This window comes from Armigeres subalbatus, chromosome 3, assembly GCF_024139115.2.
Source record: "Armigeres subalbatus isolate Guangzhou_Male chromosome 3, GZ_Asu_2, whole genome shotgun sequence".
NCBI classification, from domain to species: Eukaryota; Metazoa; Arthropoda; class Insecta; order Diptera; family Culicidae; genus Armigeres; species Armigeres subalbatus.
Genome location: NC_085141.1, coordinates 79,836,082 through 79,855,997, shown reverse-complemented (window position 1 = coordinate 79,855,997; position 19,916 = coordinate 79,836,082). Strand labels below are relative to the sequence as shown.

The window sequence follows — 19,916 nt, the reverse complement described above, 5'->3', positions numbered from 1 at the left end:
TGACTTTCAGTTTCAGTTGCAATTTCGATGAGACGAAATTAGGCGTTTTTGGGTCGAGGGAGAATTTTTTTCGTAATTTGTAATGGAAACCATCTTTCAATCACCACTCTCTCATAATTAACTCAGAAAAGAAACGAAAATCGTGCACGCTAACTTTTGCCCTCTCTTTTTATGCCAAGGAAATTTTACTAAATTTTCAGTCAAAAGTAGGACTACTAAGAACTATGAGTAGTCCTGCGAGCAAATCAAACGTTTGCGCCACTGGAAGTGAGCGAAACATGGTTATCTATCACTCATGTTTTTTCCCCGAAAATGATTTCTAGGCAAAAATCTGCGTGAATGAACATTCTCTTCTCGTGAGAATGAGTGAAAGTTACGATCACTGGATTAGCTGAACACCTACTTAAGAAAGATGCAGATTTGCTATAGGTTTAGGAAGTTTTTGGAATTTTTAGTGCGAAAGGAACATCAGTACGGATCGTTTTGGTAGAAAACGTAACAAAAATTATGAAAATTCAGTTTCAACGAACCTGGAATTGAACGCTTGATCTCCTGCTTATAATACAGGACCGTCGGGCTCATCTTCAAATTCAAAAGTTATCAAAATATAACGAATCTAATAAAATCTAAAAAAAAAAACACGATTGGAATCTTTTACATTTATGCTATTTGAAAGGGGGTCTCCAGTAGCCTTGCGAGCAAAGGCGTAGGATTGCCAATCCGGAGATGGCGAGTTCGATTCTTGGTCCGGTCTAGGATGTTTTCGGGTTGGAAACATTCTCGACACCCTGGGCATAGTGTATCCATTGTACTTGCCACACAAGATACATACTCATGCAATGGCGGGCATAGAAAAGCTTTCAATTAATAACTGAGGAAATGCTAATAGAATACTAAGTTGAAAAGCTAGGCCAAGTTCCAGTTGGAATGTAGAGCCATTGAAGAAGAAGAAGAAGAAGCTATTTGAAATGTATAAATTATCATCAAAATATATTTTGAAAAATTCCAAAATATTGATCGAAAAGGATGTTGGGAGGAAAAAACGGCTTTTTGCCTTTCTTTTTTTTCATGTTCTTACTTTGGTGATCCCTCACATATTTAAATTATCGCCTTTCAATTCGATTGCAGTACAATCATAGATGCAATATCATTATTTCGATTTGAAAATATGTAATTTTTTTTTATTTTACCAAAATATCACGCGCTGAGAATCATAACTTCGTTAATAACTCAGTAGTTACAACACAACCGTGATTGTTGCGTCTGGTGCAAGATAGGGGAAAGTGGGGTAAGATGGCCATATGGGGCAAGACAGCCAACGTTAATTATGCCTTAAGTTAGCATTATATTCACATTATTATTACAAGGGATGGTTCACAATAATGTAAAAGGGCTATACAACTGAAAATGTACTTTGACAAACTCACTTGTTCTTGTAATATTGATTTGAAGATGGTTTAGTTGAAATTCGAATTTTCTTAAAAAATTTTAGTTACATAATTTAACAATTGAAGCCTAAATTAATCATTTTTCAGGACAAAGTGATATTTACCGAAGCTTTTATATAACTATAGCCTATATACAATAATAATTTAAGGAGATTCACAGTAATTAGTTTCGATAGGATATAAATCTTTGGATATACGTCGGCCTGGGGCGGTATTGCCAACTGTATAGGAACAAGGTCATCTCCATGATTAAGAGTCGCCTAACCCTTAAATGCATTTAAAAAATGATCAAAATAGTTTCTGCATGAATCAGAGATGATTTAAAACAAAGGATATGGTTTTAACAGTAAAAATTAGTTTTAGGCAAATTCTGATATTGTAGTAGTGCCAGTTGTTAAGAAATCAACATGAAATACGCCATTTTTTAACGAAGCATCATTTGAACATAATCCATAGAAGTGCAAGAAATGTGTCCCCTATTCTAAACAAATTTAGCACACTTTTGATATAGTTTTTGGTCCATGCTTGTCTTGCCCCGACGTCATGGTAACACGTCACACGGGTGGTCATATTGCCCCATATGGTAAATATAGGCATCATAAAAGCACCTTTTTTAAAACCAGTTTATAAGATACTGATACGTTATTAACCAGTGTTTATTGATACTTATGTCAAAGACGGGTCATCATAAAGGTGTCACTATTTTACAAGGGATACCGCTTAGGATGGCCATCTTCCCCCACTTTCCCCTACAATCATTCTTAATCAAACCAAACCATTCAATCTTCGGCAAACTAACATAATTCGCTACAATGATTCGATGTTTCTCAGCGCATGCAATCTTCAAAATTGGGGAGACTTTACCCCCTTGATATAATATCTATAACCTTTCCCGTCAAATATTGCATCTCGTTTTATTGTCTCAATCGATTCTTTGGCTTATTTAAGTTCAACTTTCTCTTTCTTTCAACTCTCTCTCAAGCTTCTAACTATTTCAAAAATCCAAAACAAAAGTTGAAAAAATGCTGCACGTGTAAACCGGTCTGAAAAATTCACCCGCTGTTCGTTCAAAATCAGGCGAATTTTAGCCCAATCTTAAAAAACAACACTTTTAAAATATTTTGCTTCAAATTTTAAAAAAATACTTAGAGGCGTCAAAAAATATGGGTTCTTTGGGAAAGTTGACTTTAAATAAAATAAAGAATCGATTGAGCAAATTTTTGACGGGAAAGGTCAATTAGCTACTGGTGAAATGCCAATAAGCGAAGGCTGGCTGGCGAAGTTTCAGAGCGATCATTTTTCCAAGATCCGTAATTTCATTTCCGCCATGAACAAAGCATCATCCGACTTATATATAAAGCTTCATTCAAAAATAGTCAATAGTTTCAAAATAGTTGAAAATAGTGACTTTTTGTGAGAAAAAGTGACTTTAGTGACTTGAGGTCGAAAAAAGAGACTTTTTAGTGACTTGCCCGAAAAAAGTGACCAAGTCACTAAAAAGTGACCCGCTACCAGGCCTGCTAGAGGCATGGACTATGGAGCGTGGGCTCGATTCCCGCCTCGGTAAGAAGGACACTTGTCGTGATCGAAAAATTCTCCACCGGTCCACTGGGTATTATGTGTCATGTCAGTTGCGTAGATGTTAAGTGTTCAGTCTGTACGACCTCTGGTCGAAGACGGTGTTCTTGTCTACCAAGCAGAGGCGTCGCGTGGTCAATTCTTCAACCTGTGCACTATTTTAATATTTCGAGAAAAACACATAAAAGGTACCTGAAATGATAAACGAGTTATTTCCCAGCGCGTTTCTCAATAAGTTTTGCTTATTTTGTTGCATCTAATTGGTTCTTAGCTACTTGATAGTGATAGCTTAAAAGTGATAGTTCGTAAAATTAAAAATTACTATCACCAGAATCGTTTTCAATGTGACAAATAAGACATACATCTATTCGTAAATTATTGAGCTGGCACTTTCAATTCTAAATTGAGTTTTTTCGTAAAATAAGACGAAGTTTTAAATGGAGAAAAGGAAATTGGACTATATCAATCATGCAAAGTTACTAATAATAACTTGTAATTAGCATGTCACAACAGAAAAATAAAGTCTATACAATAAACAATGAAGTTCATAGCCTTAACTCTTCTCAATTAATAATTATTCTATTTACAATTTATTTCTTTGATCAATATTCTGGACTGGACAGATGTCGAACAATTTTCCGTCCATCAGCATAGACATTTCCTCATAAAAGTTTTCTTAAATTTTTGTGGACCATTGACATTTGACGTACCCCCCCTCCTTAACTAAATATATTGGATTTCTCGAAAAAAAACCTTCAGAAATAAAATTCTTTGAAAATGTTGACCCGTTTTATTTTCGATAATTCTGATTTTCATCAGAAGATGAAATGTCTGCCTACATTATGTTAATATTGTCGGATACTTCAATGTCGAATATAATAAGCGTATTTGTAAACAGGCTTTACTGCAAACGCTTATTAGAGATGAAAATTTCTATTTAAATTGAGCTTATGTCGCGCTAGTATTATCGGACAGTACATTGTCGCCAGGATTAGTGGATATGTAAACTGGCCATCCCATTTAATATGAAAAATTAATATCAAAAGCGCTTTTGCTTCGCGGTGCTTATTGAACGCGGAACTTTCGTTATGGAACGCTTTGAGGGAGCAGAAATGCGCGCGCGATTTTGTTCCGATTGCGCCCTCTTCACCGAATCGCGCATGCGCTGTTTGAAAGGGTTCTCGATAGGCACCAAACCGTGCACTGCGTGCACTGCAAGCGAAGAACGCTTTGACTACCTATACATCGCCGATTGCGGTTACAGCAGATGATCCACACATACAAAATAATGCGTGTATGATGCATGACAAAGCGTTTTCGCCTGAAGGTTCCGTGTTGTATCAACATGTGGTGTCGGTGGGTCGGTTCAGAATCGTAAAAAAAATATAACGCGCCCCCATCGCAGCATTTGGTTGCCTCACATTACATGCCGCCTATAAAAAAGCATGCATATTTTCCGTTTATGTATCTAATAGTCAAATTTGCATGAAACAATTGAAACATCTATCAAATGCACATAATTCAAATATATGTTTGGATTAGAAAGACAAGAAATCTATCGAGAGATTAAATGTTGGGGATAGAATTGCCACATGTGCAGTGCACAGGTTGCACATGCGGACGCGACGCCTCTGCTACCAAGTATTGTGAAAATCCAAAAGATGATATATGAGTTTCACCCTAATTTTTCGTGATTAGGGTGCCAATGCAATGGAATGTATGGGAAAAAAATTGACATCGAATTTCAAAACCAGACGTTACGCAAATATTCCTTAAGCCTTAAAATATGCCCCTATGCAAAATTTGAGCTCCATAGGAGTGCTCAAAATCTTGCTTTCAAACTTTTTAAATCAGACTTACGGAGAAAATTATCAGATTGCTAAGCAATATATATTAAACTGAGGTTTATTTTTACGCGGTACCGCATGAATTCAAAATACAACGTGTAAAGATCAAGTTACAAAAAATTCAAAATTAAATCATGTCCGATGGAGCTCAAATTTGGTATAGGGGCATATTTTAGGGCTTAGGAAATGTTTGCGTAACGTCCGATTTTTAAATTCGATGAAAAACTGTTTTCGCCATAAGAATTTTTTTCAAAGTCCTAAAACAGACGATTTATAAAAAAGAAAAATTCTGAAAGTTTCATGCATTTCGAGTCCTTTGGCATCAAAAAACAAAAATAAATTTCCCCTTTGTGAGAAAATAAATTAAGTTTTGATTATTTTTGAGTACCCCTAAATCCCCTAAATGTCCCTAAATATCCGGTGTTAAAATTACAAAAAATCAATTTTCGACCCTTCATGGGTAAAAATTTCAAAACTTTGATGAATTTTAGGCACCCCTTAATCATGTCCGATTGACCTCAAATTTTGCATGGGGTCATATTTTGGGGCAATGAAACTCGTGAGTAAAGACGTTTTTTGAAAATCGAAAATGTTATTTTCATTGGCACCCTGTATGTGTATCTACTTATTTAAGTAAAGATGCTTGTCGCTATGAATTAGAAGAAGTACTGTTACCTTTGACGAAAAGTTTTTCAAGCTATGGATAAGCGTCAATAAGTTATTTTTTGACCCTCGAATTAATTATGGAGAAACCACGTAAAAGCAACAAACAGAACATAACGGATCGAATAAAAGATATTTTAGTTACCAGATAAAGATTGTCGCTGTCGTCGCTGTCCGGAATATCTTGTGCTGGCGAGGATAGGGGATCTAAGTGTCAATGAAGAAAAAATACATACGATTTGACAGTTAGGTATCACACATGTTTCAGACAGCAGAACAAAGGGAACCGAAGCGACTATCTTTATCTGGTAACTAAAATATTCTGCGAAAATATCTTTTGATCGAATCCACCGTATGCCAATGACACTCTGCTTGCCGAAAAAGGCAGTACTGCTCATTTCGATCCTTGCCACAGGATCCCTTCTTATGTTTAGCGTTTTCTAGTGAAATAAAGCCTCGCAGAGTGCCCCGATTCGGAAGGTTGATACGGGTGGCGACACGACCACAACGTCCTAAAATCTCCGAATCACAAACAGTGCCTCTAGAACAAGAAGCTTTGACGAGGTCGTTGTCGGTATACGGTATCTTTGGCTGGAGCAGAGCAAACGGAGAGCACCCACATTGACGGTGGCAGCGGAGGAACGAGCATACGGGGACGAATCTCACGCAACATTGGGAGCACGCGGCTCGGTCTCGACCACAGAACTGGCCAAACGGTAAGCCGAACGGAGACCTGCATGCTAAATTCCGTGCATGAGCTGCGCGACCAGTGACTGAAGAAGATTGTGTGTTTGTTCCGGAAGGATTCACTGTCGTCGAAGGATGAACTGGCCAGAATCCAAGCGTTACGGGGCTCTTAGTAATTGCCGTGAGTACTAACATTAGGATGTAAGCAAACATTCGAAGATAAGCGAAATGAGGAGTATGCACAAGTAGTGTGAACATGTGAGCAAAAGGGATCCGCAATAAACCCCACCTTGATGATGCGTTAAGTTTGATTTTGTGACGATTTGGGCTTATGTTGACAGCTAGCCAAGTAGGCCAGGCTCAGAATCTTTTAGCTGGAATCCCTTTACACTTAACTTACACAACATAGGATAACCGTAACCTTAGTGGAGGTGCACCGATAGTGGAGGCAGTGGGGTTTTAATGAGATTTTTCATAATAATACACTTTACGATGGTTTCAGTTGATGCGTCGTCCTTTTAATACCCCGTTAAATACAACTTACCCTAAGATTTCGCCCGAAAAACTATTGAAAACAATGATTTTCCTTAATAAAATTGCACCTATAGTGGTGCAACTGTACCAATTATAGTGGCGAGTCTCACTATGGGAACCAAAATAAATGTTTACCGTTACTAAAGGAACAGTGTACCCATTAGTGATGCAAGCCTGTGCAAGCGATATTTGGTAGTTGTTGATGTTATATGACACTAATCTCATTTTTGCTAGCAAATTTATTAGTTTATCTTTTGGCTAAGGTATTGAAAATTTAAATTTCCCCTAATTATCTATTTTGAAAAAATATTTCTTTTGTTGATCTACTAATACCTCCATTATTGGTACCGTTACCCTAGGTGTTAAATGTTAAGTCTGTACGACCTCTGGTCGAAAACGATGTTCCTGTCTTTTACCACGTATTTCCTGTTCAGGAACTGGAAAATCATTGGGGTGCGGCCGAGCCAACATTTAATCCAGACGGAACACTTCCGGCTCTAGATGTAAGCAAAGACGGGATAGCACAAAGGTTAAACCACATTGCTGATCATTACGGAGAACTATATTTACGTCAAGAGAGTAAAACGGTGGCGGACGAAGCTAAAGAACATCTTCAAGGACTTACTGTCTAATAGGCTGGCCCAGCTTAGTAAGGGGAGAAAAGAAGAGAAGAGAAAAAAAAGAGCGTCCATTAAACTTTTTTAATCAACCATGCTTCAGTTCTTCGCGCCGTTCTGGAAGTGTTCGGTTCTGTTTTGTACGCGATTCATCGTATTTATTAGTGTTAATATTAATGTTTAAAAAGCTCTAACGGGCACAACACTTTTCAGTGTGATACCATCCCATTAACATTTTTTTCCCTGTAAGATTTGTGGAGACACAGAGGTAAAAACGGGGGAAGGGTTACTTGGCCGAATACCGTTCGGGTGAATGCCATTTGACCGAAGGCCACTAGGCTGAAAGTTGTTTGGCCAAATATACCATTTGGCCGAAAAGACCATTAGACCGAAAGTCATTTGGTCGAAAGTCATTTAGCCGAATAGGACATTTGGCCGAACATGTCATTTCAAAGGGAGTAATGAGGAATGAGAAGTGATACGTCCCACTTCTCACTTCTCACTGTAAAAGGAGAGAAGCGACAAGTGAGTAATGTTCATCACTTCTCATCATCACTTTTTACAGTAAGAAGTGAAAAATGAGGAGTGAGGAGTAAGACATCTCACTTCTCACTCTTCATTTCTCACTTCTTGCTGTGTTAAGTGAGTAATGTGAAGTGAGACGTGAGATGTCTCACTATTAACTTCGTGCTTCTCACTTCTCACTGCAAGAAGTGAAAAATGAAGAGCGCGAAGTGAATAGTGAGACGTCGCTTTATTCACTTGTCACTTCTTGTACAAATGATAGATAAGTAATGAGACGTCTTACTCCTCATTTCTCACGTTTCAAATGACATGTTCGGCCAAATGTCCTATTCGGCCAAATCTCCCTTTCGGCCAAATGACCCTTGCGGCCAAATGACCCAAGTTAACAAGTAAACAAGTAAACTAATCGTCCTCAATGTATAACTTCCAGTAGCTCAATGAATTTAATAGATCAAGTACGGCGTCGAATAATGATCATTAAACTTCTGCCATTAATGAAGAAACGTTTGTTTGACTCTACAACTCAGGTTAGCAAAAGGTGTTTAAACATGCTTTGGCAGTTTGATTCTATTTAAACTTCGCTTTGGCAGGCGATTCGATCTTCAAAATAAAAACACATGAATATGAATAATTTCTTACCACTAGTAGGGTGAGCATGTGAAGGGAAGGTATATGATCGATGAAATTATCAAGCGAATAGTCTGAATTCGATCCCTCGATTTTCTACTCATTGAGCAAAAGTAGCGACAGTGTCTCTGGGGCGCAAGGTATCCAGTCCCCTTTTAAACGAAGCTCTTTTACAATACCCACTAATTATTTACTAATTAGTAAGTCCAAAGCTGTTGGCCCAAGCTGCCGTGCGAAACGAAGCACATTCCAAAACGTAATCAGTATATGTATAAAATTAACGAGACTGTCCTACTTTGTGCAGGTATTGGGACCGCTGTCAACAATTACCCTACTCCTACTGAACACAGTTCTGGATGGTAAGAGCAGATCACTCGCTGATCGGATTATCGATTGGTTTCGGAAAATGATCATTCAGCAGAGAGTCGTTCGGCAACTGAATCGCAAAACTGGGAAAGCGGACAGCCAAAGCAGTAGTGATGGGATTTGTTTATCTTTTACGATAAATAATGACTAAGCAGAAACTAGATTTCGAAATGAATTTGTGAGGTTTCCACATTTTTACGGGAAATGAAAATGGTGGAAGGGCTTCTGTAGATTGTTATGCAGGGAGACGAGAGCACATCCAGTGATAGAGAAAAATTCCGTATATTTTTAGTTGTAACGTAAACAATCCTCGAGCGTTTTATGGTGCATTTCGAAGTTCACCCGCTTTTGAGGAACACAGCTGCTGGTGGCAGTTGCTTGGAAGTGCGACTAGGCAGATCCAAAATAGTAGGAAATAAAAACAAGAATTAACACTTTAATTCATCTTTACAGCTCACTCCCGCTACGTTTCCTGCTGATCTGGCCTATCACTGATTCGTCTGTCCATATTATTCGTAACCGAAATCAAAATGTACGAAAGAGACGGACACCAATACATCACTTGCGGGTGGTTTAGTTCCGCGCAAGCCATGAGTTTTAAGTGTAGGCATTGATGCCAGAATTGTAATAAAAATCCAATTTAAATAAGCACTCATAATTTACTTTTGTTAAACCAACGACATAACGATCTGGTAATAGATCAAGGAACTAACTCTATACAATTTGAATGGGAGAATCAATCTTATCGAGCTTGGGAAAGTTTACAGTGCAGTTTACAAGCATATTTTGCGATCATATTTATCAACATTTTGATTTTTCGTGAATGTGTCTATAATTGTATCTTGTTTAATTTTACAACCGAAGACTTTTGCTTTCGGTTATAGGCATATCGATTTTAATCCCCTTTATATTAAATGGTGTGTCCGTGAAGGGGGTGGGAATAGTACTAGAACGCTAGTTGCGCTATAGTCATTCAAATTATTTTGCCAAATTATGTTTCAACAAGCTTCAATTGATCATAATTTATGCATCATGTTTTAGTGCATGTTTGGTTTCATCACCAACATCGGGTTGACACTTGTAGTACCGGTACTTTGGCTGCCGGGTCGAAGTAACGTGGATGTTGGAACAGGAACGACATTGACAATCCTTTACTTTTGAATTAACTGTGGGAATCGAGCCCATGACCATCTGATCTAGATTTAGACGTGTATACAACTACTCTATGGACCCCGCCTTGGACAAGCTTTCCGAAATCCAAAACTAAATTCACTCGCGTTTTCAATACGTAAGCAATGCACTACTGTCATTTTTATTATTTCACGCATGCTGCGAGGATTGATTTGGATTTCAAGATACTTGTCTTGAACCTGTGGTTAACTTTTGGATAGTAACTAACTACACCCGATTCCTTTTTTACACGGGAAATGCATCCCGAGTAAAAGTCTTCAGTTCAAAATTCGAAAATCCGTGTAAAAAAAGTTTTATGACTTCTCGACAAATCATGCAAAATTGAGCAACATTGTTAACATTCTGTGTGGGATATTTTTACGCGGCCGTGTATAAAATCCGTGTAAAAACAGAATCGGGGGTATTCTACGTTATCCACAAGTTATGCTCAAATTCAAAATGTAAACTGAGCACTTTACTACAAAGAGCTTCTATTTGTTCAGTGTCTGTTGTTTAGCTTTTATCAACTGTTTGTCCGATCCAATCTGAATACCATGCAATACCGTTCGTCTGGCAACCATCAACACGGGGTCTGCTAGCTGTTTGGCCGTTTTTCCTCCTTGCCTTCCATGCTACGGCGGCGGTCGCGGTGCGTATTCCCTTGAGACGCATCTATAGCCGTCGTATGTGCAACCTACGGCGGTGAAGATCGGGAGGATAGAAGCAACAAATACAATGAAGATTTCGAAACTCGCCACAGTGGCGGCAGCGGCAGCTATGAAGATGGAAACGACGTCGGATACAACGACCACGGCACACGGCAGCGAAACATAAATACACGCACATGAATTGGAATTTCTATTGCTCTAATTTTTTGCTAATCGTTTCTCACTTGCCAGTCTTCCCGTTCGATTTCGGAAAGCTGTTCCGGATCATCTTCCAAGTTATAAATTCCTCTACACTACTTGGCTATTGCAGCCATTGTCGACTACGATACCCTATGTACCAATGATCAACATGATTCCGACTTTTTCTCTAAAAAAAATTACCACCTAGATTTTTCACCAAAACTTTTCATCGTCGTATCCGGAACTCCTACACTTCTGTTTGTCACACATGTAAAAACACCCTTCCTGACAGTGGGGCACAGCCTCCTGTTATTATTCCACACCTCAGAAATTCCACCAGCGAAATTATTTATCCGGATCGGAACCTGGTACACGAACGCACTTTCACGGCCGTCAAAACGCCATCATAATCCAATGTAGAAACCAAAACCGCGATAGCTTGGATTGCATAGAATTTTCCTCTAAATGCAGAATAGTTTTACACACTTTCAACCGCTTGTTTGTCGTTCTTGTACATTTTTTGGACCGAAAAAAATCACCTCAACCATCAGCCAGCGATGTTGATGGGGACGACGACGTCGAACGAACGAACATACCGAATAAGAAGAAAACACTGGATTTTTTTCGGATGGGCTGGCGGCGTGCGAACCGAGTGTGTTGTTGCTTACTCCCTCTTTCCACCGCGGTTTGATGCGGCACAAAATGACAGACCGATCCGAAGTGAAGTTGCCTGCGATGGAATCCCAGGATGCAGCCAGTCAGTAGAAATATTTTTTTGTTGCCAACATGACATAATTTATTTACTGGGTGGTGCGAATAGAATTAAATATTTTCTCATTATAAATAAATATTTTTATTGGCAAATTGGTAGGATTGCAAGCACTCGATACGAAATTTTACAAGATTCAACAGTTGATTGAAAAGTGAATGTATGTGAAAGTCATTTTGCATCGCATTGGTACGCCCACATGCAGCAGGATGCAGCATGGAAAGAGAAATTCGAAGAGCGGGAAATGTTCGAAAGATGACTGCAAAATAATACATCAAGCATAATTTTTCATAACGACGTATGTAACAATTATGAGGATTCGAGAAATCCTTTGCAGAAAATTGGCAAAACTTTTTCTAAAACTGTTTTAAAATTAAATCTTTTTTCAATACTTTTTTCCGCTGGCATGCATCATTACATGACACGTAATAAGCGTGCTTCACAGCAAAGCTCAGTCCATTCAAATTCACTGTGAAAAACGATAAAATTAAACATACACCGGTATGCTACACGTACGTCGGTGTACATTGGTCGGTTTTCCATAGTGCACGATTGACGCAACTGCAGTTTTGTTTTGTTTTGCTTTTTTTGTTACATAGGTCGCTCTTAGTTCCCATATGTTAAAGCGACGTATGTAACAGTGAGACTTCAAAAATAGAAATTTGTACATACGTCGATTCGCAAAAAGATTGAATTAAAGAATTTTAAGATCTGAAATCAGTAAAATCGATGCGTATTATATAAAGCCGCGTGTGATTGTCACGTTGTATTAAAAACCCCGTTTTGTTTACTTTTGTTACATACGTCGTTATGAAAAATTACGCTTGACATGACGGCTGATCTGCCCTTTTTCCTCTTCTTTCTCTTTCTAATTGTTCATTTTCAGTAAACTATTTGAGAAATTAAAATAAATTAATATTTAATTCCACCTTTACACTAAGGTAAGGTGAAGATTCATCCAGGTGAGTCTTTCTGATAAAAAGCGAAACCTAATTTCTGAAACATATTCCTTTATAAGCAATACAAGAATGGTAAACAGAACTCTCGATTTTTTGAAGAAGCATTGCTATGCGACGGCGGACTACAAGGCGAATTGATCAGTTGCCGCTAGCATAAGCTACAGTGAAACAGTGAAAGGTAAATAAAAAACCCTGATTAATCTACCTAGCGGTGTTGGTGCCTTTCTCGTGCAATAAAATACTAAAAAAATATGAGTGCGTGCTTTTTAGCGTGTTTTGCGCAAAGAAAATAGGTACACTGAAATAAAATCACCGTTATATTTTATGTGCATGAATCATACACTCAGCCAAGAAAACTAATGATAGTCATACGAATTTCTTATGTTTTTTTGCTATAAGAATTGCTCATAAACTTCATACGATTTTCTTATGAACTGTGTGTTATATGACCGAGAATGATTTTCATAAGATTGTTTTATGAAAATGTTAAGCCTAAGCGCTCTACATAAAGAAATTCATAAGAGAATCTTATGAAGATCAAACACTTTTGCATATGATGCATGCTGTGTACTCCTACGAGAGCAAATGAAAAAGAAAGCAAATTATTTTACAACATAATATTTTATTTTTTCTTGTCTTTGGTGCGTTTACATTTTGTTCAATAAAATTTAAGCAAACCTAAAGTAATATTCGCAGTATTATCGTAGATATAATATATGACATCATATTAAACGATACTCTATTCAATGTATTCAAACCAATATTCAATGCCGCGGACTCATCCTATTGATATTTGGTCGAGGTTTTGCTGAATAAGGCCAATAAATATCCCTATTTTTACCAAAATTGTTGTGTAGCAGATTCAATGATTACAAACCTCAGCCCCAGAACTGGGGATATACTATACAACAATTGTACGCATGAATTGATATGGGTAAATTTCCGATTTCCCTTCTAACACTAAATTAATCAAAAGGCCGCTCGGTGCGGTTTTGCAGAACCTCGACCACCATCCGTCTAGATGATTACACCAGTTGATAAGACTCAAGAATTCTCCGTGTTTTTTTTCCTTCTGCTGGTGGAATCGATGAGCTGCACCGACAAGGTTCTGAAAAATATAAATTATGATTTTAGAAGTAAATATTTAACACAATACACAACTTTAACAAGAGGAATCATTTACCTACATTTGCATTCCTCCAATTTACAACGGACTCTTAACTGCGATCGATCTGGAGCGATCTGGAGATTGTGAGGAAATATTCAAAGTTTCCTCGGTTGATGGTCTACTTATGCATACTCCGCCATGTTGACTACTCATTTCATAAGATTTGTGTTATGAGATTTTCACATCAAGATAAGTGATGAATATCATAAGACAGCTCTTATGTTTTGTTTTTTCTATAGATAAGTATTACGGACTTCATAAGAAACAGAAATGCATTTCATCGCGGGCCAACTAATTTATCATAAGAGGCTCAATGAAAATGAAACTCGATTATTTTTCTACGGTTCATAAGATGAGGCTTATGATGTTTCTAAGATAGTTTAGTTGAGTGTATAGAACAGATTCGGCTGTCTATAGCTCGATTTCATGTGCATCACTTGAACTTTATTAGTTAACTTGGGTATTTAAATACTAAGCATATACATTATAATGGTAATATATTTAAAACTCATTCGACTTGCCAATAAATTTTATGTGCATCGACCTGTAGTCGACAACTATCAACACCCGCACATAAAATTTAAAACCGTGTACAATACATTTTTTCCAGCAAAACAAAATGGTGCTGTTGTGGCCGTGAGGATTTAACGCGTAGTGGACAGTAAAACACGAGGTACAACATTCCGTAAATGGTTCTCAATTTCGACTGTTTTATTCGCGGGTACTTCTTACACACTGTTTACAATGTTGTATAGCGGAAATGACAAGAGAAATATGTTGGGTGGGAAGAGCGCAAGGATAATCAATATAAAGGTACAAATCTAGAAAGCTATAAAGATTCACAGTGGGAATGGTTATGTAAAATATATGACAGCTCTTCCTCCCTTATGATTTACATTTCACAGATTCAATCTCTTGGGTGCTTTCACTACTCGGGTTGATCTTCTCGGCGTTTGCTGATGTAATCCTGTGCTTCGTCCACTTTTCGCAAATGGCTCCGATGATTTATTCGTAGTCGGAACACTCAATGTCTGGCTAGGGTCTGAAGCCGACACCAAGACAGGTTGAACACTCGGACTTGCAATCGTTGCACCGAAGTTGGCGGTTGTTGGCGCTTCTTGACTAGCCGGAACAGTACGGCTACTGGATGCATTCGGAGCGATTGTGGGTTGTGTAGAAACGTCTGGCAGAATCGGCATATCCGGCAAACTGCGACGAACTGGCAAGTTTGGTCCTACTTCACGAAGTTGGTCGATGTGCCGCTTCCATATACGATTGTCATCCAGCTGTACCATATAGTGCAACTTCCCAAGCTTTTCCACGATACGGCCATATTTCCACTTCTCATGGCCTAGAAAATCACGAGCAGCAACTCTTCCTCCCTCCGGAATAGAGCGAATCTTCGGATCTGCCCTTTCCGAATGTATCGGACCAGGCAGCATCAAATCAAGACGGGAGCGAATTTGGCGATTAAAGACCATCATAGAAGGGGATTTTCCAGTAGTAGGATGGATAGTCTTGCGATACGTCAAAAGTATATTGCACAGTTCTACATTCATCTTCGTTTTATCACATTGCAAGGCTTTCATTTTGTTCTTGAAGGTCTGAATGAACCTTTCCACCTGTCCGTTCGTGGCCGGGTGATAGGGCGCACCCATCTTGTGGAACACACCATTCAGTTCAAGGAACCGCTTAAACTCACTCGAAGTAAACTGAACACCTCTGTCGCTGACCAGGACGCAAGGTATTCCGTAAGTCGAGAAAAATTCTCTGCAGGAGTTGATCGTTGTAGCAGTCGTTATGTCTCGTAGAATCTTCACTTCCGGCCATTTAGTAAATGCGTCTACGAAAACGATGAAATATTTCCCCATGAACGGCCCAGCGAAGTCAACGTGAACACGTTCGAACGGCTGTGTTGCCGGTTCCCAACAATGCAGTGGGGCTTTTGTAGGATTCGGACGTGTGACTTGACAGGATGCACAGTTCATGACTAATTCCTCGATGTCCCTGTCAATCCTTTCCCACCATACGTAGCCTCTCGCAAGTGACTTCAGACGAGTACTTCCAAAGTGGGTGGAATGCAGTTCTTGAAGCACCTTTGTGCGTAACTTGGGAGGAATATAAACTCGAATTCCCCGCAAAATGCACCCTTGCTGCAACGAAAACTCGTTCTGGTTGATACCAAAACGATCTCTGGCTTCGACAGTCTTCCCATTCTTTAATCCCTGCAACAGAACCTTGACCGAACTGTCTGCCGCAGTTTCTTTGGCCAGATCATTCACCGTAAGAGGCATTGTCTCGATAATGCTGATTTCCAGCAAGTCAGTTTCTTCTACAACGTTATTCGGCTGCTTCATTGCAATTGGCAACCGCGAGAATGCATCCGCATTGTAATGTTGCTTTGTGGGACGGAATTTTATAGAGTAGTCGAAAGACTGCAAAAACGTAGCATAGTGCTGCATTCTTAAGGCCGACATAGTGGGTAGACCCTTCGTCTCGGAGAAAATCTGCTTGACAGGTTCATTATCCGTGTACAGCACGAATTTGCGCCCGTACAAATATTGGTGGAATCGCCGAATGCCGAATACAATCGCATATGCCTCTCGATCAACTTGTTTATACTTACGTTGAGTCTCGTTCAAAGTTTGGGACGCATACTGTATCGGCCGCTCCGAGCCGTCCGGAAGGACATGGCTAAGGACCGCTCCGACTCCGTAAGGTGATGCATCGGTCGCAAGCACCAGTGGCAGCTCGGGGTTATAATGCACCAGAAAGCTGTCAGATTGCATCTCCTGTTTCACCTTCCTAAAAGCTTCTTCGCATGCTTTCGACCACTCAAACGGCACATCGTTTCGCAGGAGACGATTCAGCGGATGAATCATCGTGCTCAGGTTAGGAAGAAAACGTCCGTAATAATTCACCAACCCGACGAAGGATCGCACTTGCTCTTTGCTTTCGGGGGTTGGCATATTTTGCACCGCATCGATCTTCTCTTTCACTTTATGTATACCGTGGCGATCGACGACGTAACCGCAATACTCAATTTGATTCGCAAAAAACACGCACTTGTCCACGTTTATTCGCATACCGTACTGGCTCAGACGTTTGAGCACTTCTTCAAGTCGTTGCAAATGTACTTTGTCGTTCGGACCCGTCACGCGAATATCGTCCAAAAACACTGTCACTCCCGGTATTCCGTTCAACACTTCTTCCATCAGTCGTTGCCAAATCGCAGGTGCAGAGCTCACGCCGTACATCAGGCGTGTTGGCCGGTATAGGCCCAGATGTGTGCTCAGGGTCAAAATGTCTCGTTGCTCGGCATCCACTTCAAGCTGGAGGTAAGCCTGTGACAGATCGATCTTCGAAAACTTTTCTCCACCTGCCACATTCGCAAAAAGCTCCTCGACAGTGGGGAGAGGATGCTCGTCCACCACAAGATTTCGGTTAACGGTGATTTTGTAATCACCACACAATCGCACTTTGTTGTTCATTTTCATAACGGGGACCACGGGTGTCGCCCAATCACTGTGGTTCACTTTTTCGAGCACACCGTCATTAACGAGCTTTTCAATTTCTTGCTCTACCGCACTTCTCAATGAAAACGGCACCGGCCGTGCTTTAATGTACACCGGATGCGCGTTCGGCTTCAACTGCAGTTTTGCAGTGAGTCCCACGATCTTGCCCATAGACTGATCACATACACTACTGTACTGCGCAATGAGCTTCTTCACCGACTCATCGGTGGTGCACTTCACAACATTATCAGTCACCGAATGTACTTCCTCATAAAACTTACTAACATCCAGCCGCAAAACTTTCATCCAGCTTCTGCCCAGCAATGGATGCTTTCGATTTTCCGCAACGTATAAGAGCAACCGATAAACTTCACCGGCGTACTGAACGACGACCGTACACATACCGCGCAATCCAATCGAATTTCCACTGTAGCTCACAAGAGATAGATCCGGTTTGTCCAACTTGACACCCGGCAAGAGCTTTTCGTAATCTGCAACGCTCATTATCGCAACCGGCGCACCAGTGTCTACCTCGAATCTCACTTTCGAATCATTCACCGAGAGGACGATCCAGAATTTGTCCACTCGACTTTCCACGTCGTACAAACCACAGATTTCATCAACGTAAACATCATCTTCTAACTGTTGTTGACGTTGCACTACGCACTCTTCCACTTGGTGGAAATCACTTTTGTTTTTCGTGCTCGACGCACTCTTCTTTTTCAGGCAGACTTTCTCGATGTGACCCGTCATGCGGCAAAAATTACAGACCGTTTTCGCATGAACACACTTGTTTGCGAAATGACTCGTGTTGCCGCAGCGGAAGCATGCACCCTTCTTCGATTCACTTGGGCGCGATTCATTTTCAGCACATTTTCCCGTTCTTCTTCCCTTCGATTTTGCACCCTTGTTTGCCGGATGTTCAACCGCATTCACCTCCGTTTTGACTCGGGACTGGATCTCTTGTCCGCCCTTCGCGGACATCTCCATCGAAACTGCCATATCACGAGCCTTGTCCAGAGTGAGGTTATGAACTTCCAACAACCGGGCCTGGATTCCGCGATCTTTCAGGCCGAAAACGAATTGGTTTCTCAGGGCAGTATTCAAGTAAACGCCGAAATTGCATGTAATGGCCAATTTCCGTAGGGCAATCAAATAGTCATCCATCGACTCGTCCATTCGGTCCGCTCCTTGCTTCCTGCACCAGAAACGAAAATTTTCCAAAATTTCAAGCGGTTGGGGGTTAAAATGTGTCTCCAGCAGCTGTACGATTTCATCGTATGTCTTCGCCTGAGGTTTGATGGGAGCCAACTTGTCGGAAACAGTGTCATAGTTTTCTCCACCCATGTAGTGGAGCAGCATAGGACGTTTCAAATCATCTGGGATCCGAAACAGCAGGAAAGCACCTTCCAAACGTTCAACCCACCGGGACCACTTCATTCGATGACGATCGAACGGTTCAATGGTGAAGTTTGATTGCATCGCTAATGGGGCACCTGCAGCAGCCCCAGCATTCACACCAGTAGCACCTCCAGCAGCAACAGAACCGCCGGCAGCCAACGCAGCAGCATCACGCGCACGATTCCTTCGAATTTCGTTTTCCTCATCTGACATCCTCGTCGTCAGATTTACTGTTGTGGCCGTGAGGATTTAACGCGTAGTGGACAGTAAAACACGAGGTACAACATTCCGTAAATGGTTCTCAATTTCGACTGTTTTATTCGCGGGTACTTCTTACACACTGTTTACAATGTTGTATAGCGGAAATGACAAGAGAAATATGTTGGGTGGGAAGAGCGCAAGGATAATCAATATAAAGGTACAAATCTAGAAAGCTATAAAGATTCACAGTGGGAATGGTTATGTAAAATATATGACAGGTGCAATGGTGCATTCTTCTAGAATTCAAACAATCAAAGTAGATGCATTTTATTATCTAACGAGAAAAATAATGATTTTTTTTGCAATCAATGCTAGCTCGGTCTGTATTCTTATTGTGGAAGTGTGGTTGAATTTCGCAGCGAAACTAGGAATAGCATCTGATTCAGTGAAACCAACGTTTGCTTCTGATCATTCTTGATGAAGCATCATCCGAACTTCTGCTGTATTAATTCCGAGGCGGAACTTTTTTCAGGTATTTACAATCACTTGCAAGTTTTTATTACCAAAAACGACTGTTCCAGATGACAATTTACTGTTCGATAACGATAACGTACCGAAATCCGAGCCGGGATCATGGAATGTGGTGTCACAGGCAGAATGGAGCAAAAGCAATTTCCTAGCTTTCAAGGCGCGTCATGAATTCGAATCTCCAACTATTGGTAAAAAAAATGGTTTCGGCGACGGCAGCTCATCAGACGATATTTCCGGATCAATCCATCCTAGTCGTGCTGGCTATATCTCTGTCTGGCTTAATCTTCTAGCCAATTCAATCAAGCGGCAAATACTTGACGACAGCCCGACGACGAATGCATACGCAACTTCGAGAAAATATTCCACAACGGTCTCAATGACGTACCGCCTGATCATGTTATCGGAAAGACATTAACTAATTGTATTCAAGTTCATTTCAATAAGAAATATATGCTTCATTAT

At 40.1% G+C, this 19,916-nt stretch overlaps 2 protein-coding genes across 7 annotated transcripts in view; both read right to left on the bottom strand.

Annotated features, from left to right (window-relative positions):
- Window positions 1–11,581, bottom strand: part of LOC134223222 (axin) — a 105,873-nt gene extending 94,292 nt beyond the window's left edge. The window contains exon 1 of one of the 6 annotated variants that reach the window (XM_062702365.1): window positions 11,450–11,581. The gene's annotated coding sequence lies outside the window, so the exon portion shown is untranslated. Of the gene's footprint in view, window positions 1–11,111 lie in introns of all 6 variants that reach the window. The other 5 variants (XM_062702364.1, XM_062702361.1, XM_062702359.1 and 2 more) reach the window with 5 other exon arrangements.
- Window positions 11,582–14,532: 2,951 nt separating this feature from the next.
- On the bottom strand, window positions 14,533–18,244 carry LOC134219491 (uncharacterized protein K02A2.6-like). The gene is made up of 2 exons (XM_062698238.1): window positions 18,093–18,244; window positions 14,533–18,052 (listed from the first exon to the last, which is right to left on the bottom strand). The coding sequence occupies exons 1-2, from the start codon at window positions 18,148–18,150 to the stop codon at window positions 14,706–14,708; spliced, it is 3,405 nt and encodes a 1,134-aa protein (XP_062554222.1). The 5' UTR covers window positions 18,151–18,244; the 3' UTR covers window positions 14,533–14,705.
- Window positions 18,245–19,916: the final 1,672 nt, after the last annotated feature.

What these genes read in the sequence shown, in the direction of transcription:
- LOC134219491 (XM_062698238.1), bottom strand. Translation starts at nt 18,150, where the DNA reads ATGCTTCCGCTGCGGCAACACGAGTCATTTCGCAAACAAGTGTGTTCA. An exon ending in AGTGTGTTCATGCGAAAACG is followed by an intron (nt 18,053 to 18,092) that starts GTCTGTAATTTT and finishes ACATCGAGAAAG; the next exon opens with TCTGCCTGAAAAAGAAGAGT.